The 23,376-nt window shown below is 40.0% G+C and overlaps 1 protein-coding gene across 3 annotated transcripts in view; it reads left to right on the forward strand.

The window, feature by feature from the left end:
- The first annotated feature begins 8,594 nt into the window (after nt 1–8,594).
- Nucleotides 8,595–23,376, forward strand: part of LOC122554476 (protein Niban 1) — a 133,483-nt gene continuing 118,701 nt past the window's right edge. For 2 of the 3 annotated variants that reach the window (XM_043699559.2, XM_043699560.2), the window contains exon 1: nt 8,595–8,764. In XM_043699559.2, coding sequence (XP_043555494.2) covers nt 8,713–8,764 — 52 coding nt within the window. In that variant the 5' untranslated portion in view covers nt 8,595–8,712. Of the gene's footprint in view, nt 8,765–9,394; nt 9,710–23,376 lie in introns of those variants that run through there. The other variant, XM_043699561.2, reaches the window with a different exon arrangement.

Consider the following 23,376-nt stretch of genomic DNA (forward strand, 5'->3'; position numbering starts at 1 on the left):
GTGCAGGTCAGCTAAAGATGTTAGAGCCCAGAGCATAGCCCTGAGAAGCTCTGCAGTAACGTCATGGTGATGATTGACTGCCCACAACCACAACTATGACTTCAAACAGTGGAGAGCCATTCCCTGAATGCCCTGAATTGACTTCAACTTTACTAGCACTCATTGGTAATACACCCAAAAGATGTCTTCTTGATGCCAGGGCAGTCATTCACATTTCACCGCATAGAGTCATAGAGATGTATAGCATGGAAATAACCCCTTCGGTCCAACTCGTCCATGCTGACCAGATATCCTAACCCAATCTAATCCCACCTGCCAGCACCTGGCCCATATCCCTCCAAACCCTTCCTATTCATATACCTGTCTAGATGCCTTATAAATGTTGCAATTGTACTAGCCTTCACCATTTCCTCTGGCAGCTCATTCCACAAATACCACTCTCTGTGTGAAAACATTACCCCTTAGGTCTCTTTTATATCTTTCCCCTCTTATCCTAAACTTATGCCCTCTAGTTCTGGACTCCCCCACCCCAGGGAAGAGATTTTGTCTATTTATCCTATCCATGCCCCTCATGACTTTATAAACCTCTATAAGATCATGCCTCAGCCTCTGACACTGCTTTTGAAGGCAAGATTTACCTGGACAATTTTATACTTTGTAGGTCAATGCCAACATTGCAACTGTACTTTGTTGGGCTTCAGCACTACATCTGAAATATTGCCCCATCACTTTTTGCTATATCCAGTGTATTCAGCTGTTTCTTAATATTATGTGTAGTGTGTCAAATTTTCTGAAGACTGCTTTCTATGATAATGCAGACCTTGGATGGAGGCCAAGATTGATCATCCACTTGGTGTCTCTGGCTGAAGATGATTGCAAATGTTATGCTGGCTTCCCCCTCATTGAGGATGGCAATATTCTAGAAGACTCTTCCTCCCATTAGTTGTCAAATGGTCCATCACCATTCATCCTTGATATTATAGGATGACAGTGCTTTGATTTGATCTATCAGTGTGGATTTGTTCAGCTCTGTCTATAACGTGCTGCTTCTGTTATGTACCGTGTACATAGTTCTGTGTTATGGCTTCTGAAGCTGAGAGGTGATTTTAGAGGTTTATTAAATCAGAGGGGCATGGATAGGATAATCAAAGTCTTTTCCCTGGCGTGAGGGAGTCCAGAACTAGAGGGCATAGGTTTAGGATGAGAGGGGAAAAATATAAAAGGAACCTAAGGGGCAACTTTATCATGCAGAGGGTGATGCATATATGGAATGAACTGAAAGAGGAAGTGGTATTGAAAATTCATCTGGATGGACATATGAATAGGAAGACTTTGGAGGGCCAAATGCTGGCAAATGGGACTAGATTAGGTTAGGATATCTGGTCGGTATGGACAAGTTGGACCAAAGGGTCTGTTTCCATGCTGTACATTTCTATGACTCTATGACTCGAACAGGTTGACATCTCATTCTTGGGTATGCTTAGTGCGACTCCTAGCATGCCATTCAACACTCTTCATTGACCTAGGGTTGATTCCCTGGCCTGATGGTGTTTGCAAAGTCAGGATTATGCTAGGCTAAGGTGCAATTTTGTTTTGTGCCTTGTTTGATGTTGTGTGGCTTGTGTAGTTCCCATTTTTATTAGACATTTTAATAGTAGTTAGGTAGTGAGGGACATACTAGGCCATTTTGCAGGGTGGGTAAAAGTCACAGGTGAGCCAGATCTGGGTAAAGGATTTTAATGAACCACAAAGCTTTTACAATAATCCAGGAGTTTTGCAATCACCATTACTGATGCTAGTTTTTTTTATTCCAGATTTATTTTATTAAATAAATGTAAAGTCACCTACTGCCATGGAATATTTTTTACTCATGTCTCTGGGCTAATTGAACAGCTCTTAATGCTGCCATACTCTAAAAATATGGTTAAGATGAGTAAATAATATTATATGTTTTTGTTATAATCCCTTAATGAATCATTTGGTTTTTATTAAGTTCCATGAACTGCAAAATTTGGAGTTTTCATGCTTAGTTAATACTTTACAATCCAATTTTTGTACAGGATGGTGACTGGGAATAAAATTAGCCTCAATACCCATGAGCTCCTATTGGAGAAAAGTCATCAGAATTACCACATAATTATTCAGTGAACCTTGAAAAGTGTACCTGTCAACATTGGTTGAGCACAAGATATGATTCGCTGCAATGCTCCTTGCATAACATCAACTCAGAACATAGCTCAGAGGATCTCTTCAAATGAAACAGTTTATCTGCTACCAGCTGGGAAGAACAAGTTAGTCATGGTTAGCCTCCAAAAACAGATACGATTTTGTAACACGCATTTTAGAGAGAAACAATACATATATTAGATGATAGGACTTCACAGAATTCCAATGTAACTTCACTTTATCATTAAACATTCATAATAGTTTAGTTCAGGAACTCCTAAAATGTTATAAATATAATCCAATCCAACCTTGCAATAACTCATCCATGACATTGTCAATGTGATCAGTTTACTTTATGTATACATTCATCTCTTGCCACAGCTGGAAGTTGTATATTAATTTATAAATGAAAATCATGCACCCTTCCCTTTACAATGTCAGCACATACTAACACATTCCAACACATGCCCTCACTACCCGCATTCTAGCCAATGCTAACTCATGCCAGTCTATCCATCACTTTCATCCTACATGCCAAACTCAGTCAACCTTAGCCAATATTCGTGAGACATGTTGAGGTGAAATAATTTAATGGTCTAAATATTTATTGCACCTCTGATATATTAAAAAAAACTTCCATTTTGGAAAGTCCATTCCAAATGTTTAAATCTCAAGATGAAATCTCAAGACAATTGCAACAATAAAAAACAAATTTCTATTTATAACACATTTCATGTAGCTAATTATTTAATGACCTTTTTGAACTGTGAATAAAACTGTTAACTTAGGACCAGTTGCTGAGATATGTTTCGCCTGTAGAAAGCAGCCTAGCATGAATAACAATGTAATGTTAGCCCTTGGAGAAATGTCAACAGACAACAGTTGTAATTGCTAGAACAAATCTTTTCAACCCCACTAACTTGAATGTCTTTTATATTTCTTAAGGGCTGGTGATTTACATAACTTCACAATGTGACAGTTCCACAGTCTTTATCCACCTTACAAGAGCACTTACAACGATATAAAATGTTAGCTCTCACAATGTGAGTTACTCACATTAAAGCGGAAAAAGTGAGGACTGCAGATGCTGGAGAAGTCACCGTTGAAAAGGGTGCTGCTGGAAAAGGAATGGCTTATGCCCGAATTATCTGACACTCCTGTTCCTTGAATGCTGCTTGACCTGTTGTGCTTTTCCAGTGCCACCCTTATTAGCACTCACGTTAAAAAGCCAATAAGTTTAAAGGGTTCTGCTGAGATCAGATTTCTTCATCTGTATATCACAGCCTATCCCCTTTCCCCTACCATTGAAAGTGGGATTTGTCAGAAATGGGAGTGGGGCTTCTGAATCCAGTCCCATCTGACATTTTTAGAGTTCTGCAAATTCTCCATGACTTCAGGAAAATCCAGACCATGATATTAAAACAAATGCATTTAAAATATGAAGTACTTACCTTAAGCACTCAATAATCCTAAATATGATAATCTCATGGGTAATTAGGGATGGGCAATAAATGTTGGCCTTGGCAATAATGCCAATGTCATGTGAGTGAATATAAATTATATAATTTTCAGAGCTCAAGGTTTTCTAAAGTTCTTTCATTCCAAGGACATGCCATGTCATTGTAATGGTTCTCATATCAACTATCCTTATCAGTAGTGTAGTGACAAAATGTTGGTGGTTTGGTATTATATACATCAGTTAATGTGGAAAGTAGGTTGATTCTGTTTAAGAACAAATTATTATCACGTTTAACATAATATAATGTACCAATATATTTCATAGAGGCATTATAAAACAAAATATAGCATCGAATCACTTGAAAAGACTTGAAGGCAAATGATCAAAAGCTTGGTCAAAAAGTTTCATTTTAAATAATGTCTCTCAGGATGAAAGCAATATAGAAAGGTAAAAACAATGACTGCAGATGCTGGAAATCAGATTCTGGATCAGTGGTGCTGGAAGAGCACAGCAATTCAGGCAGCATCCGTTTGCCTGTCCTCGGATGCTGCCTGAATTGCTGTGCTCTTCCAGCACCACTGATCCACAATATAGAAAGGTGCAGAGTTTTGGAAAGGGATTCCAGAATGCGGGGCTTGGCAGCTAAAGACAACCTCTGATGATGATGCAATTAAAATTGGGTTATGGAAAAGGCTGGAATGATAAGAATACAGATACTCAGAGGATTATAGTGCTAGAAGAAATAACAGAGATTGGAAAGGGGACTGTCCATTGAAAGATATAAAAACAAATATAAACACTTAAAATTGAGAGATTGTTTAACCAGTAGCCAATGCGGATTAATGAACATGGGGTAATGGAATTGATGGAACAAATGTCACAGAGTTCAGAGTTACCTCAAATTTGGTGAGGTAGACATAGGAGGCTGAAGAACACATTATAATTGTCAAGTCTGAAGGATGTGGAACAGGATTCCCGCAGCAGATCAATTTTAGTTTGTGGTGAAACTGAGTATGTAAAGGTGGTGGAAATAGCTGATCTTGGTATTCGTGCAGTTAGGTGTTCAAAAACTAATTGTGGAGTCAAATATGACACAAAGATTGTGGTTCAGTGTCAGACAGTTGCCAGAGAGAGAGAGAGATGGAGTTGGTGGTGAGCTCGTGGAGTTTATGCCTGGAACTAAAGGCATTTGCTTCAGTCTTCTGAAACGTTAAAGATAAAAATGATGTTTAACAATAAACATCATGTATCGATAGCATTTGCTGAAAATGTGTTGCTGGAAAAGCGCAGCAGGTCAGGTAGCATCCAAGGAGCAGGAGAATCGACGTTTTGGGCATGAGCCCTTCTTCAGGAATCATTTCGATATCATTTGGTCAATTATTAGGCTTTGACAGAATTCCACCAGTACTTTTAACTACAAATGAGAAACTGGCTTTATCTTTTGAAATAAAGAACAATTGATTTACGCGCTATGTGCTAAGTTAGCAGGACACTGGAAAGGGCAACAAGTTGTGAAATTGTCTGCAGAAAGTTGCTTAGGATTGTCATTTGTCTTGTAAATAGACAGCATGGCCCTCACACATTGGGTTATAGTCCAACTGGTTTATTTGAAACCACAAGCTTTCGAAGCCCCGTTCTTCCCTCAGGCAGCTAGTAAGACAGAATACATCAAATACAGAATTTGTAAGTAAAAGATCAAAGGGTCAAACAACTTAAGTGAATGTATTGAACTAACCTAGATGGCTATTAAGTCTTTACTGAGTAAGAATGGAAATGGACGTTTCAATTGATTAATATATAGTTTCTTAAATTTCTTTTCAGAATTTCTTTCAAGTCACTAACCAAATATAACTGAAGGTTTTATCAGTGTAAAGGTGACATCTCGGGTCAGACAATGCATTTTAAGTGTAAGGCCTTGTTTTGAGTCTGTTTGTGTCTCAATTTGGTTTTATTTCCAAAGTAAGAATTTATAAAGTGCTACATTGACTGGCTATCTACAAATGGTGTGCTTTTTGAACAAAATAGAATGTATCTGCAAAAATGAATCTGCAAATGCAAATTCACCCCTTAGATTTATGTGTGTGTGTGTGTGTGTGTATGTGTGTGTATGAGAGAGGATGGGTGTGGGTGTGCGTGCTTGAGAGAGTGTGTGTGTGTGAAGGAGTACATGTGTGTGAGAGGGTGTATGTGTAGGCTTGAGAGAGTGTGTACGAGAGTGAGGAAGTGTGTGAGTGTGGATGTATGCATGTGAGAGAATGTGTGTGTGTGTGTGTGAGAGAGAGAGGGTATAGTGTGGTGGGGTCATCTATAGTGAACCCAGGATCCCAGATGAGGCCATCACCATGGGTACCGAACTTGGCTATCAGCCTCTGTTCGGCACTCTGCGTTGATGCGTGTGCCGAAGTCTGCCTTGGAGAACGCTTATCCAAAGATCCGAGGTTGAATGTCCTTGACCGCTGAAGTGTTCCCCAATGGGAAGGGAACATGAAGATCCCTGTCTGGTGATTGTTGCGTGATGTCCATTCTAGTTGCATGGTTTTGACAATGTATCATGCCTCGGGGCATCCTTGCCTGCAGCGTATGAGATAGATAACGTTAGCCGAGTCACATGAGTACCTGCTGTGTATGTGGTGGGTGGTGCCCCTTCGTGTAATGATAATATCCATCTCTATGTTTTGACATGTCTCGCAGTGGTTGCCATGACAGGGTCCGGTGTTGTAGTCCGTAGCGTCCTGAAGGGTGGGTAGTTTGCTGCGAACAATGGTCTGCTTAAGGTTTGGTGGTTGTTTGAAGGCGAGAAGTGGAGGCGTAGGGAAGTTCTTGGCGAGGTGCTCATCATCGTTGATAATGTGTTGTAGGCTACAAAGAATATGACGTAGTCTCTCCGCTCCCAGGAATTACTGGATGACAAAGGGAACCCTATCGGTCATATCTTGTGTCTGTCTCCTGTGGAGGTCATTACGGTTTTTCATTGTGGCATGTCAGAATTAGCAATCAATGAGTTGAGCATCATATCTCATTCTTATGAGGATGTCCCTCAATATCTTCAGGTGTCCATCACATTCCTTCTCTTCTGAACAGATCCCGTGTATGCATAGTGCTTGTCCATATGGGATGGCTGTTTTTGATTAGATTAGATTAGATTCTCTACAGTGTCGAAATAGGCCCTTTGGCCCAACAAGTCCACACCGACCCTCCCTAGAGCAACCCACCTAGACTCGTCTCCCTCTGACTAATTCACCAAACACAATGGGGAATTTAGCATGGCCAATCCACTTGACTTGCATATCTTTGGATTGTGGGAGGAAACCGGAGCACCCATGCAGACACAGGGAGAAAGTGCAAACTCCACACAGACAATCGCCCAAGGCTGGTATTGAACCCAGGTCCCTGGCGCTGTGGAGGCTGCAGAGCTAACTGCTGAGTCACTGTGCTGCCCTGTGTTTTAATGTGTTTAGGGTGGAAGTTCAAGAAGTGTAACATGGTGAGCTTATCCATGGGTAGTGTAAGATACTGAGATGTCCTTGATGGAGTTGCTTGTGTCCAGAAATGAGACTGATTCTAAAGTGTAGTCCATGTTGAGTCTGATAGTGGGATGAAACCTGTTGTTATCACTATGTAGTTGTTTTAGTGAATCCTTGCCATGAGTCCAAAGGAAGAAAATGTCATCAATGCATCTGATGTAAAGCATTGGACAGAGGTCCTGTGCAGCAAAGAAGTCTTCTTTGGACTTGTGCATGAAATGTTGGCATATTGGGGTGCAAATTTGGTCCCCATGGCTGTTCCATTTGTCTGGATAAAGGACTAGTGCCAAAGGTGAAGATCCTGAGGATGAAGCTGGCAATCGCAAAAATACCTATTGGACTACAACCCGGTATCATGTGACTTTTGACTTTGTCCATTCCAGTTCAACACTGGCAGCTCCACATCACATCTCATAGAGTCATACAGCATAGAAACTGACCCTTTGGTGCAATTCATCCATGTTGATCACGTTTCCCAAAGTAAACTAAACAACCACCTGATGAAGGAGCAGCACTTAGAAAGCCAGTGCTTCCAATTAAACCTGTTGGACTATAACCTGGTGTTGTGTGATTTTTAATTTTGTACACCCCAGTCCAACACTGGCATCTCCAAATCATAAACTAATCCCATTTGCTTGGCCCATATCCTTCTAAACCTCTTCTATTCATGTACCTGTTCAAATGTCTTTGAAACGTTGTAATTGTACTTACAGTCTACCATTTCCTCTGGCAGTTCATTCCACACACCAAACACCCTCTGTGTGAAAAAGTTGCCCCTCAGGTTCATTTTTAATCTTTCTCCTTTCCTTAAAATTATGCCCTGTGGTTTTGAACTCCCCTACCCAAGGGAAAAGACCTTGGCTATTCACCTTATCTGTGCCCCTCATGATTGTTTCAGCTCTTCCCTTCTCAGTTGGAAGGAATGTGTAACAGATTGATGTTAAGAAGGAGGATGTGCTGGGGTTGGCACGGTAGCTCAGTGGTTAGCACTGCAGCACTCACAGTGCAAGGGTCCCAGGTTTGATTCCAGCCTTGGGCGACTGTCTGTGTGGAGTTTGCAAATTCTCCCCGTGCCTGCGTGGGTTTCCTCTGGGTGCTCCGGTTTCCTCCCACAGTCCAAAGATGTGCAGGTCAGGTGAATTGGCCATGCTAAATTGCCCATCACGTTCGGTGCATTAGTCAGAGGGAAATGGGTCTGGGTGGGTTCCTCTTCAGAGTGTCGGTGTGGACTTGTTGGGCCGAAGGGAATCCAGTCTAATCTTCATCCTGAACATTCGCTACCTCCACAAGCTCACTGCACACATGGTATCTCTTTTGGTTTATTGTTCACTTCATCTTGCGAGTGGCCAGTGTAATTGATTTTGAGGGGGAAGGGGCGGGGCGAAGGCGGTAACTCTTTTCAGGAAGTTAATTAAATGAGAGAGAAAACTGCTCCGAGGAGCATTCGCTGCCCCGTGGACTGGCAGTCGGGACGGCAGCAGCCCCTGCGGAAAGTTGCGGTTATAATCAAAGGTGGGAGACAGAGAGAAAACATTCTGCAAGCAGAATTCCCAACCTGACATAATGGGTGGATCTATTTCAAGCTTGGATGAGAGCAGATGTAATTATATCAGAGGTGAGGACGATTTATTTGCAAAAAATGTAAAACTTTTCAATGTTGCAGTGTGACGGGCAAATTGCTGGGAGCAACTCAATCGGATGAACTGTACGGTCGATATTAACTTTTGCCGAGACAGTCGGACAGGATTGAATGGAAATTGAAGTGACATTGCTACTCGATGTGTTGGGGAAAGAAAGTGCAGTGGAAAAAATGTAGCTTATTTCAGAAAAAAAATGACTAGGCGGTATTATGCCCGTCTGGCCTTTTCTTTTAAGATTTGAGTGCATTACGCTAAAAAAACCTTGTATTTGACAGGACTGCAAAATAGTGATATTTGGAAAAGCTTAGTGCAGTTGTTAACGGGTTTGAGAAGAGAGAGATCCAACTCCGGGCTTCTGCGGAAATGCATGATTCATGCCGAGCATGACCCACATGATGCTGCCTACAAAAAAACGTTATAACGCAGATGGCTTTTCCAGTTCAAGGACTACTTGTTTCAGACATAGATGGAAAGTTTTGCTTTATTCATATATACAGAAGGATTAATTATTAACGTGTCCTAGTATTTTATTTTTATTTTAATCATTAACATGTTGGGAGAAGGTCCTGAATGTTAACGCAAGTGAGTTTGACAACTAGTTTGGGCTAATAATTTGTAAAGTGTACAAGTGGTGGTGGCTGGAATGCAAGCTGAAATTGTGATTGCACTTAGTGTTTGACATTGTGTGTTGCGTTGGGCACAGTTCAGCTGGTTTAACAGTTATGCTAGGCAGAGCTTTAGAGTTTGAAGTTACCTGGGCACTGGAGCTTTTTCTAAGCTGTCATCTCGGAACACTGGTTCGGGATAAAGGAACAACTCAGCGCTCTGTTGGAATGATGTAGGAAGCTGCGAAACACAAACCAGAGAAAGATTGGGAACGCTGCCTGGGGCTGGCACCTTCTGTGGAGGCAGAAAACAGGGTGAGCGTTTCAGCCGCGAGTTTCTAAAAGAACTGGACGAGCCAATCGGCATTCCCCTGCAGTAAGTGCAGATGCGGCCAACCCCGCTGGGTATGTCCAGCATTCTCTGTTTGCCTTTCATACTTCCCAAGTTTGGTGACATTTCAGTACAGGGCAGGAACCCAGCTTTCTCGCAGTGCTAGTTAGACACCTGCTTCCCCAATAAGGTGGAGGCAAAGCAGCGGGTCTCAAGGGACCTGGTGGACCTATTGTCTCTGGGCTGTTAACCCAGTCACCCACGTAAAGTTCTGGGGACAGGGGTTCGAATCCCCCTATGGCAGATGGTTGAATTCAATAAATTAAAAGCAAAACCTCGAATTAAGAGTCTACTGATTCCCATCTGATGCGCTAATGCCCTATAGGTAGGGAAACGGCCATTCTCACCCGGCTTAGCCGACGTCAGACCCCAGACCCAGAGACTTCTAACTGCCCTCAACTGTAAATAAAACGTATGAAGCCTTTGTCACTATTTTCGTGGTTGTTAACTGTTCACTGATAAGATTGTCAAGACATCAATTTTCAGAACCAGTTCTGAGTTATTTGACTCTTGTTGACTGGTCGTAATGGTAATTGATTTTTTTTTTCCCGGTCTGACAGCTAAAATTCATGATTTTGCTCAACTTAATATTGAAACACCAGGAACATTGAGCGGAGTTGGCGTTTGATGCCCCAGTACTTTCATGCTGATGCCTGTAACCACAGTAATCCCCCTCGACATTCAAGCTGCACTGAGTAGCCAGCGTTCCAAACATCTGCTAACAAAAGGGATGCTAATAGCTTTGGAACATATCGGTGGGAAATGCCTTTATGGTTACGGCATGAAAATGTGAAAAGCCCAAGCCCTTGTGGGCGCGTTGTACTGCGTTGACCTGCTGACCAGTGTGGCCTTAGGGATATTTCTATAGTCTCATATTGTTGATAATGCAATGACATAATGCACCCAGAGCTTAGCACGAGCCAAGTGGAAACTTCATACTAATTTATGCAGTTGTCATAACCGTTCTTCAATCTAATCCATCGTACTAATTTCCCTGTGGGTTTTTGCCCTGGATAGTATGCTAGCTCCTTCTTGCAGCTGCACTTTCCCCCAGTACTCACTCGGTGAATGTTGTGTTGCCGTTTGCCAGTTCCAGTTCGCTGTTAACGGTTTTCTGATTAGACAGATGTTGAATAAATGGAAACTAGTTTGATTTACTTACACTTTTAACACCCTGTACAAGATAACCAGAAAACAAAAACTGCAATAACTTGTTGGATAGTCATTGAAATACTGAGAATTTCCCTGCTTAGACTTTTGGAAAAAAAGGAATATGAATTTGTTTCTGCCTTTGATTTTCAAAATGATAGCAATTTTTTGTGGAAAGCCAGAGACGATAGACTGACAGGCACTTTCCTTGGTTTTAGATCTATCTTTTAATGTTCTTTTCACTGCCTGCACTTAGAAAGGTAAAGTCCCCATAGTCTTGCCAGACCACTGGGCTAATTTCTCATTAGAGAGAGAAGATTGGTTTAATCTGAGTCACACCATGCCTGAGGTGAGGGGAGAGATTGAGAAGGAGAGTTCTTCATAATAATCTCTACTGCGCTGAAATTATTCGGAGCAATGGATATTTTGATGCTGCATACACACCATCATTACTCAGTGAAAATGTTATTTTATATTTAGCTGTTTTGAATCATGTCTGGCAGTGATGTTTATGGTTCAATTGCATTGCTGTTCTCTTCAAATAAACAGAAGTCATCAGAGTTTACATCCCACTAACAAATACTGTAAATTTCCGCGCTCTCCCAAAATAAAATCTCCAGCTGCAAACATGTGAGCACAAACTCACTACACAGTTCTGGTTAACATTCATAAAAATAATTTTCCCATTTTAAAATAATTGACACCCATGTTTAATGTTTCTATCAGCCACTCCTCTCTTTGAAACACAACCCCTCAAAAAATGTCTGCCAAACCCAAGCTCAGCTTGATTTCAGACAGATGAGAGTTTCCTGATAGATCACCACTCTGGGTCTTCATATTGAAGGAGAAGTTGCAGTAGCTGCATTAGCTCCAGTTCTGGAGACTTGTTTGGGAGCTTGGCAGAGAAGAGCAACCCACCGAGGATGCCCCTTCCGAATGTGAGTATGTAGTACACTACCAGACCCCTCCAAATAACTGAGCCTGCAGTGGCTGCACTTCTTCAAGAATGTCATTGATCGTTTCTCTGAGATGGTCTTATGCTGCACTCTGTCTGTGGCAATTATTGAATCATAGTACTCAACGTCTACAGCTCCAGACACTTCCGGGTCCACAGAGGACATCTTTTCATCATTAACCAGGTAACTGTTGGTGTATCAATCCAGCAGGTGACATGTGCCCTATTTCATAGAGTAGCCAGTTTACTTAATCCATTATGTCATCCAGACAGTGAGGCAAAGAGCTCAGTGCTTCTACAGGAGATTTCTATTGCTCAGGATGTCTACAACAGCATTAAAGGCACAAATCAAACCGGTATCAGCACATACAAATAGTAAGAGGTTTAGTTCTCAAGTCAGCCAGATCTTCTTTGATGCAAACTGCACCCTAATTTGACTTGCTGCAGCAGCAGCAGCCAGGGCATTTCAGACACCAGATTCATCAAGATGTCTTCAACAACCGATTGACTGCAATGGCAGCATCACAGCTTCACCTTTTTCTTTCTGAAACATATTTGAAAACATCAAATCAGTTCTCTTTGAAGCAGAATTTTACCAGAAATCTCACACTTAAATATGTCCTGGCTGATGGCATTACCCATAAATAACCAAAAATGAGATAAGCACCCAATATATTTCAGGACAAACAACTCTTGCAGAGTATGTAGATGTTAGAGCGGAAGGAGGGTTCAGGATTTTGCAAGCAGACGGTGCTAGGGAGCCTTAACCCAGAGTGGTTTGTAAAGTCTGTTACTTTAAAACAGTATGGTAATTCAGAGGTCAATGTGGGAGTCAAACTGTGGAGGATGATATGAGAGAGATCTTAAATCAACATTTTACCCTTTTTGTACAAATGGAAGTGAGAATATAAAGTAGTGGGACAGGACACCTGAGAGCTATTTGTAGAAAAGGAAATGGTTCTGAATAATTTTCAGAAATCAAGGTGGCGTGTGTGCAGATAACATGCACTGTAGATTATCACAAGTCAGGAAGTGATACAGATGCTCCAGCCATCGTTTTTAAAATTTAATTAAATATGTAAAAGCTGTTATTGGACTTGAGTAGCCATTATAAACAATTAGATTAATGAAGGGAGAGAAGGTTTAGCAATCTAGATGACTACAGACAAGTTAGTTCAAAGCCAGTAGTCAGCAAATCTTAAAAGGTTTATTTTAATATCCCTGTCCAGTGGAAATCAAACAGTTAAACTCATCTGCTAATGACACCATTCAATAATACCAAAAGACTTTATTTCCACCCTTTCCCCAGTGGTGTCAATGAGGCTCGACTGCTACTTTAACCATGGGTCTGTATCGTAATGGTAGTTGTCATCTGGTTCACTAAAACAACTGGTGTATTGTGAGAACTGCCCAAATGTGCCATGGAATTTTGCACAAAGGTAAAGAACATCAATTTAAAACAAACATTTTTTTCAGTGTTCCATCCAACCAAAACTACAACTCATCAACGCATGAAAATTCATAATTAAATTAAAAGCAAGGTACCAGTATTTCAATTAGAAACACAGGTTTAGAAGGCAAGGGACCATAAAAACCAACAAAGCAAGCTAACATTGGAATATGTTGCCAAATTACCCATATCCAATAAAAAAACATGAAATGTCATCTGCCAAATTCAGTCCCCTGAACTGAATAGTATTTAGTGTCATGAATAATTAGAAATAATTGAATTGAGCGATTTTGAAAATGTGTCTGAACGCATGATCAAAGATGTATTTTTGCTGGTGAATATGAAATATTAATGCATTTGATCCTTTAGCTTACTGTATGCACTATGTTGCAAACCTCTAATAAGACCTTAACCATAATAAAAGCAAGTATGTACGATGTTTACAAGCAATCAATTCAGCAGTGAAGGTGAGTGTGTGGTAGAATTGGTTCACTCTCAAGTGTGTCGTACCACTGAAAAGGTTGGGAACCACTTCAGTAAAATCTTTTATTCTGCTCTTAATCTGGAAGGCTGACATGTGATGCCAGATGTGTCAATGCGGTTGATTCTTAGCTGCTGTCTAAGATGGCTTGGCAAGATGTCCATTTCAGGCCACTTATGGATGGGCTACAAATGTTAGTCTTCTCTGCAAATCCCACAACCCATGGAAAAAACAATGAACACAATGAGAAGATGAATAACATCTGAAGAGTGTAAAGAAGTAGGTTACCTTTTCACTTATTTTTAACTTCCTTGATCGGGCTAAGAAGACCATGTGTGCTCTTTCAGGATCTACAAAGAATGTTTAATTCACCCCGGTCTGGGCTGCCTCTCTTGCTTCCTGTCATCCAATCATCTTTGCATAATGACACTAAAAGAGCAAAAAGATGAATGACCAATTGTTTTGTTCTTTGTTGCTGTTGGTTGAGGGAGGAATATTGTCATGGCACCATGAGAAGTTCCTGTTTTTGTTTTGAATTGTCTGATGGGATTTGAACAGGGAAGAGGATCTGTTTTAATGTTTCATCATCATAATGGTGCAGAATTTACTCAGTGTTGCAAAAATGTTTTACTTCATTTAGGATAAATAATTCAATCTGGCAAAAAATATCATACCAGCATTTGGGGAAGAACATTTGAAATAGAGATTCTTTCGATGGGTAGTTTTCCTAAAACTTTTTCTCACAGGTTTTTGGTCGAAGGAAGGAATTCAATCAGTTGAGGGGTTTTCTGAATTATTGATACTTAAATTTTCAGTCATGTTGACAACAGTATCTCTGCCCATGTGGTGTTTTGTGCAAACACTCAAGAACAAATAGAAATCGGAAATTGATTCAAAGTAAACCTCAATTACGTGCCTGACCTGTCAAGAGGGAAGGTCCATTATACTTTGCTCCATTCTGTCTGCTAACCCACATTATTCATCCTTTTATGATGATTGTTTGTGACTATTATGCTGCAACATGGTGGGAATTGTAGCTGCTTTCTTTAATTGTTTTGAATTGTCTGATGGGATTTGTCTTTAACTTCGACTGATATTTACACTAAAAAGTAAGTTAGACTTCTCTGACATCTGTCTGTATTCTAGAGTTGGTGGGTTTCAGTCGAACTCAATGATACTTTATTCTGTTATGTTTTACCTTTTGGGGAATAGAAACAAGCTATTTTGCAATGAGCCACATCTGTCATACTACTTACATTTCCTGGCTTTTACGCTTTTTGTGCTTAAAATGTCATCAGTTGGATCATAAACAGATTAAATTTTTAAAAAAATCATGGAAGCACAACACATTTTAGTTTAACTTTCTAATATGTTGGGTATGCACTGCAACCTGACAAGAGCAGAAGGCCCATTGTATTTTGTTCTATTCTGTCTGCGAACCTATGTTATCAATCCTGACTGGCTGCATGGGAGACATGAGTTTAGTTAATTATGATTTATATTTAATCCTAAAAAAAGAAGTGTGAAAGAAAATTACAAGAATTATAATTCAGGGTCAAAATTTTCAAGTGTGCCTTTCTGATAATTCTGTAATTTTAAAAATGCAATAGTTAATGCTACTGCAATTTTCAGAGAAAGTCAAAAGCCTTCTCAAAAAAAAAAGCTTCTGTCAAAATAGGTTACAATGAAATATACATGTATGAAAATGAAGGAATGTAGAGAGCCTGGAGGAGACTTGTCTGGGGTCAGAAGCAAGTTAGTTTCTCTCCTAAAAGGGAGATTTTTTTCTGTTTTCAGAATAGTTAAGAGAATAAGTATCTCAGTAGAGAGGATTAGTTTGTGCAGTATCCAAACCAGAATGTTTGAGAAATCTGAAAGTTATTAAAGGCCAAGAAAGTTTAAGCTTTCGTTTTTCTGAGTATTCATGTTGGAAGATTCCACACTTTATCGGAAAGAAACTGGAGATTCAGTTAAATTAAACAAACTGATTTGATATAGAAAGATACTTTTCGAGATTTGAATTGCTGTAAAGTGATGGTGTTGGAAAGGAAGTTTGATTTGCTGTGTACGTTCAGATTTTTCTGTGTTCTATATCAAGGTAGCTTGGTTTGCTTTTTTTCTTGTTTCTGTGTTCTTTAAGAAACTCTGCAACCTTATGTGACTGTTTGAGTTAACGACCACCACATTAACTGAAACAGAAAAGACCTGATCTATCAAGCCAACTTCTATTCTCGAATCTGACGTGTCCAGTTGTACCCTCACTGAGATCGTAACAGGAGGATTTATTGTGCACCACCATGTCAGGATTCCGTTTGTATCATTGGTGAAGTGACTAAGACCACTTTCTGAATCCTTGGTTCCTGTTGCCTTTCTGTCAGCTGGAAACATCAATTACATGTATTATACACTAGAAACTGGAAAATCTATGTTTAAGTCTACAATGTCTTCTAGGACTCTTTTTCTGCCATGTTCTATAACACTCTTCTTATAAGAGAACGTTATTTACAATGTATATTCTAGCCACAAAAAACCTTCCAGTGACTTTAAACATTTTAATAAACATATACGTCATTTTTCTAACCTGCCATAATATTTTGTATTGGTAAAATGCTTTAGTAAGATTGAATGCCTGACCTTGGTGTACAGCACAATCTTTGGTTCTCCATTGATGGAAAACTTACAGACTTGGCTGTTAAATGGCAATGAACTCTAGCATAGATTAATGTGAGATCATGTGCTTTGGCAGGAAAAGCAGACCACCTACATTTTAGAAAATAAGAAACCGAATTTGGCAGAAGAGCATAGGCACCAAGTGATATGGTTAATCCATTAGAAGCAGCATTGAAAGTCAGCAAAGCACTTAAATCTCAACACTTTATATTCCTATATAAAAATGAAAACAGTGAAGCTATGTTAAATCTATATAGGATCCAGATCAAGCCATGCTGTAAAGTACTGTGCACAGTTTATTCCTTTACATTATAGAAAGAACTGAATAGCAGTGAATAAAATGCAGAAAAGATTTGCAAGAACAGCACCAGAACTGAGACTACAACTATCAAGAAAGATTAAACTGTCTGTTGTCTTTAGAAAATGCAAAACTTAGAATTGGGCTTCCTAACATGAGAGTTATCCCAGTGCCAGCTGTAATTTTGGGGTTATGAACTGTGCAATACTGGCCCCACATGGAGCTCTGACCAATTTATAACAACTGTGCTCCTTCACATATAACCCCCCACTATGACAGTATATTTTTGAAACTCCCCACCATTCTCACAGGTCTGAGTTGCAACAATTTACAAGCCTCAAAATGGGGTGACAGTATGAAAAGAGCTGTGAAGACCTGAGTTGAAAGCTACCTCATGGAGATCTTCAGGATTATGAATGAGTTGGATGGGGTAATCGAAGAGAGAATGTTTCCACTTGTAAAGAATCTTGTGGAATAACCAAGAGTTAACTACAAGCTAGTTACTCATAAATCTGATATGAAGTGAAGGAGAGATTTTTTTTGTGCTTAGAATGTGGAACTGATCGAGCACAGGAGTGTTTGAGACAAACAGCTTTCACTAGATGAGTACGTGAAATAAAAAGCAATTGAAATATTTATTGAACATTGAGATGAGATGGATGGAATGGGGAAGAATCTCAGTACAGACTGGTTGGACTCAATAAGCTGTATCTGTGCAGAGTTTGTCTAATTCTTTCAACCAAACAGAATTTGGCAGTGGTAGCAAAATTGTCTGTTAAAGTCAAACTTTCCCAAGTGCCATTATGCATAGTTACAGATTATTTTTTTGTCAAGAACTGTTACATCAACTCTTTTTTTTTTAATATGGAAAGTAAGACTTGTATTTATGTCCCTTTCCCAATCTCCGGGATGGTGCGAAGGATTTTTACAACCAATGAGTTCTTCTTTTATTGAAGTGTAGTTATTGTTATCATGTATAACTGAATGTCATAGGCTAATAAACACAGTACAATGTGGTTTTTTTTGTGAATATGAGGAGAAAGTGAGGACTGCAGATGCTGGAGATCAGAGCTGAAAATGTGTTGCTGGAACAGCGCAGCAGGTCAGGCAGCATCCAAGGAGCAGGAGAATCGACGTTTCGGGCATAAGCCCTCCTGAAGAAGGGCTTATGCCCGAAACATCGATTCTCCTGTTCCCTGGATGCTGCCTGACCTGCTGCACTGTTCCAGCAACACATTTTCAGCTTTTTTTGTGAATAATCATGTATGAAAACTGTGTAACAATATTGGCACTCTCCCAACTCTCATTTCCTATTCCTAATATAAAGATGGCTTCTGGAAGTGGGTATATATCTCCTTTAAACTGAAACCTGCATTAATGCATGTGGTTATAAGTAGGACATGACACATTATTAAGTCAACCCTCTACCAGAATCTAAATACTGTTAAGCATGAGAGCAATCCCTTGTCCCTCCAATCCACTCTGAATTGCAGTAATAATCATAAATTGTAACAGTAAAAACAAACTAAAAATCATTTTTGGCTGTAATTAAGTAAAACAGACAGTACAATTTTGGACTTTTGTAATAAACTATTTTTAAAAAAAATCCCTAGACCATCAGCTGTTCCTTTCAATAACTTTTGAACTCAAGTTGTTTGCCTGGTAAAGTCGCTGACAAATCACTTTCTGCCCACCTCTTCTGGACTAAGCAGTGTGAATGAGGGAACAGAAGTGTCTGTGGAGTTCCAAAGGACAACTTCCTCTGAAGATCAAACAATAGTCAAGCAAATAAATTATTTAACGCAATGAATGAGAAGTATTTTTCTGGCCATCTGGTGGTTTTAGTTATCATTAAGATGACACTACTGGATAAATCATCCTGAGTATTTGAGTGAAGATGACTCAAACTTATACCTAAAAATGCCCATTATCATTCAACCAATCAATCAATTAAATTCCTTTGAACAGAGTAACAGTATCCAGAACAATTTATAATCTGCCTATTCTCCAGTAGAAAGATTGCCTCCCACACAAATTGTGAACATGTTCTGAATGGTATTTGACTACTCCAGATATCAACTTAAAATGACCTTTTAAAGTCTTTTGTGTTGAACTTTTTAATTCTAACTAAAGTATCTAATGAGCATTACTCAGGTTCCAGCATTTGTTATGAATCTAATTTCTTGGATAACAGATATTAGGCTTCTAAAATATTATTTAAAACCTTGCATGACACTCACCACTAAACCAGAAGGTTGGATCAAGATCCATAACTTTGAGCACATGATCTGAGTTCACACTCCTATATTGTGCCATGGGAGTTACATTGTTGGAGGCACCATCTTTTAAATGAGAAATTAAGGCCTTTCTCTTTCCTCTTGGTAACAATCTCATGGCACAATTCAAAGGAGAGCTAATGAAGTTCTGTATGCAGTTCTGGTCGCCCTCTTATGGATAGAACATAAAACATTACAGCGCAGTACAGACCCTTCTGCCCTTGATGTTGATTTCGCAGGTCGGTGCAATCAGAAGCCCATAACCTACCCTATTCCATTTTCATCCATAGTCTATCCAATGAGCATCAAATGCCCTTAAAGTTGGCGAGTCCACTACTGTTGCAGGCAGGGCATTCCACGTCCCTACTACTGAGTAAAGAAACTACCCCTGATGTCTGTCCTATATCTATCACCCTGATATTATTAATCTGGAGAGGGTTCAGAAAAAAATTCCTGGATATTGCTGGGAATGGAGTGTTTGAGATATAAAAACAGATATGAAAGACTGGGACTTTTTTCAAGGAAGTTGAGGGGTGACTTTATTGAGGTTTATAAAATTAATGAGGGGCAAAGATAAGTTGAATGACAAGAGTCTTTTCCCTAAAGTTCAAAGCTAGGGAGCATATTTTTAAGGTGAGAGGAGAAAGATTTTAAAAGGGCATGAGAAGCAACTTTTTTACAGTGTGCTATGTGTTTGTAATGAACTACCCCACAATGTGTAAAAGGCATTTAGATAAGTTTGTGAAGAGGAAAAGTTTGGAGAGATATGGGCCAAGTGCAGGCAGGTGGGAATACTTTACTTTGGGAACATGGATTGTTTGGACCAAAGAGTCTGTTTTCATGTTGCATTACCGTATTACTCTGTGACTCTGTGATTTCAGCTGTTTTCCTGGTCACAGATACCTTCAACCAATACCTGAAACAGATTATCTGATTAATTTCAATGTTATTTGTGGGATCTTGCTATGTGGACACTTAGTGCCATGTTTTCTATTATTCAGGAGCTACATTTAACTAGTATCTTAGTTGTGAAATATTTAGGGACACACTTCCTCCTCTGTAATGTGGACATTTTGCAAGATGTCACCATCTATTTCCCTACAGTCTATATCTTCCATATCCTTTTCCACAGTAAATACTGATGCAATATACTCATTTAGTATCTCCCCCATTTTCTGTGGCTCCACACAAAGGCTGCCTTGCTGATCTTTCTAGGGCCCTATTCTCTCCCTAGTTACCCTTTTGTCCTTAACATATTTGTAAAAACTCTTTGGATTCTCCTTAATTCTATTTGCCAAAGCTATCTCGTGTCCCCTTTTTGCCCTCCTGATTTCCCTCTTAAGTATACTCTTACTGCCTTTATACTCTTCTAAGGATTCACTCGATCTACCCTGTCTATACTTGACATATGCTTCCTTCTTTTTCTTAACCAAACCCTCAATTTCTTTAGTCATCCAGCATTTCCTTTCACCCTGACATGAATATACTTTTTCTGGACTCTCGTTATCTCATTTCTGAAGGCCTCCCACTTTCCAGCCGTCCCTTTACCTGCGAACATCTGCCTCCAATCAGCTTTCGAACATTCTTGCCTACTACCGTCAAAATTGGCCTTTCTTCAATTTAAGATCTCTTCTATCCTTTTCCATCACTATTTTAAAACAAATAGAATTATGGTCGCTGGCCCCAAAGTGCTCCCCCACTGACACCTCAGTCACCTGCCCTGCCTTATTTCCCAAGAGTAGGTCAAGTTTTGCACCTTCTCTGGTAGGTACATCCACATACTGAATCAGAAAATTTTCTTGTACACACTTACCAAATTCCTCTCCATCTAAACCCTTAACTCTATGGCAGTCCCAGTCTATGTTTAGAAAATTAAAATCGCCTACCATAACCACCCTATTTTTCTTACAGATAGCTAAGATCTCCTTACAAGTTTGAGTAAGTGCTGGATGTCTTGAAATGCATAAAAGTGGATAAATCCCCAGGATAGATGGTGACATCTTGCAAAATGTCCAGATTACAGAGGAGGAAGTGCTGTATGTCTTGAAATGGTTAAAAGTGGATAAATTCCTAGGACCTGATCAGGTGTACCCTAGAGCTCTATGGGAAGCTAGAGAAGTGATTGCTTGGCCTCTTGCTGAGATATTTGTATCATCGATAGTCACAGGTGAGATGCCGGAAGACTGGAGGTTGGCAAATATGGTGCCACTGTTTAAAAATGGCAGTAAAGACAAGCCAGGGAACTATAGATCGGTAAGCCTGACCTTGGTGGTGGGCAAGTTGTTGGAGGGAATCCTGAGGGACAGGATGTACATGTATTTGGAAAGGCAAGGATTGATTAGGGATAGTCAACATGATTTTGTGTGTGGGAAATCATGTCTCTCAAACTTGATTGAGGTTTTTGAGGAAGTAACAAAGAGGATTGATGAGGGCAGAGTGGTAGATGTGATCTATATGGACTTTAGTAAGGCACTCAAGGTTCCCCATGGGAGACTGATTAGCAAGGTTAGATCTCATGGAATACAGGGAGAACTAGCCATTTGGATACAGAACTGGCTCAAAGGTAGAAGAGAGGGTGGTGGAGGGCTGTTTTTCAGACTGGAGGCCTGTGACTAGTGGATGCCACAAGGATCGGTGCTGGGTCCTCTACTTTTTGTCATTTACATAAATGATTGGATGCGAGCATAAGAGTTACAGTTAGTAAGTTTGCAGGTGACACCAAAATTGGAAGTGCAGTGGGCAGCAAAGAAGGTTACCTCAGATTACAAGAGGATCTTGACCAGATGGGCCAATGGGCTGAGGAGTGGCAGATGGAGTTTAATTCAGATAAATGCGAGGTGCTGCATTTTGGGAAAGCAAACCTTAGCAGGACTTATACACTTAATGGTAAGGTCCTCAGGGGTGTTGCTGAACAGAGAGACCTTTGAGTGCAGGTTCCTAGCTCCTTGAAAGTGGAGACGCAGGTAGATAGGATAGTGAAGAAGGCGTTTGGTATGCTTTCCTTTATTGGTCAGAGTATTGAGTACAGGAGTTGGGAGGTCATGTTGCGGCTGTACAGGACATTGGTTAAGCCACTGTTGGAATATGGCGTGCAATTCAGGTCTCCTTCCTATTGGAAAGATGTTGTGAAAGTTGAAAAGGTTCAGAAAAGATTTACAAGGATGTTGCCAGGGTTGGAGGATCTGAGCTACAGGGAGAGGCTGAACAGGTTAGGGCTGTTTTCCCTGGAGCGTCGGAGGCTGAGGGGTGACCTTATAGAGGTTTACAAAATTTCACGCAGAGGGTGGTACGTGTATGGAATGAGCTGCCAGAGGATGTCGTGGAGGCTGGTACAATTGCAACATTTTTTTAAAATGCATTTGGATGGGTATATGAATAGGAAAGGTTTGGAAGAATATGGGCCAAGTGCTGGCAGGTGGGACTAGATTGGGTTGGGATATCTGGTCGGCATGGACGGGTTGGACCGAAGGGTCTGTTTGTATGCTGTACATCTCTATGACTCTATCCTGAAATTATGAAAAGCAAAAGGTGTGACTTTTTAAAATAAAAAGACTAATATGAAAGTAGCTACCAACTTAGTCATATTTTAAGTTATTTAAAAGTAAGGTGATCTGTCCATATCAATAAATGTAATATTTCTATCTTAAAGCAAGAGGCAGCTCTGTTTCTTGCACATACTACTTGTCACCAGTTCAAAAGTACTTTTAGTTAGTAATAACTATAGCTGCTCACTTCCAAGGGTTTAAATTGGAGTCAAACACTTTTAGAACTAAGACCACTACTGTACATAGTATTTAAAGTATGAAAACAGACCATACAGCTCAATATGCCAGTGTTTATGCTCCATATGAATCTCCTGTCAGTTTGTTTTGTCTAGTTCTGGCATTTTTCTATGTCTTTCTTTCTTCTTCATGTACATAATTAGCATTACCCTTAATGCATCAATGCTATTCACCTCACTTACTCTGAGCTGTCAGGTTCCACATCACCACTGTTAGAGTCAAGAACGTTCTTTTAAATTCCTTATTTGATTTGTCTCATTTTATAATAGCTGGAAATGTGTTGCTGGAAAAGCGCAGCAGGTCAGGCAGCATCCAGGGAACAGGAGAATTGACGTTTCGGGCATAAGCCCTTCTTCCTGAAGAAGGGCTTATGCCCGAAACGTCGATTCTCCTGTTCCCTGGATGCTGCCTGACCTGCTGCGCTTTTCCAGCAACACATTTCCAGCTCTGATCTCCAGCATCTGCAGACCTCACTTTCTCCTCATTTTATAATACCTTGTTATGGATTTCTACAATAGGAATCATTTTTC

Source organism: Chiloscyllium plagiosum, unplaced genomic scaffold (genome assembly GCF_037043375.1).
Source record: "Chiloscyllium plagiosum isolate Xiang-an unplaced genomic scaffold, Cpla_swu_hap1 HiC_scaffold_9, whole genome shotgun sequence".
Taxonomy (NCBI): Eukaryota; Metazoa; Chordata; class Chondrichthyes; order Orectolobiformes; family Hemiscylliidae; genus Chiloscyllium; species Chiloscyllium plagiosum.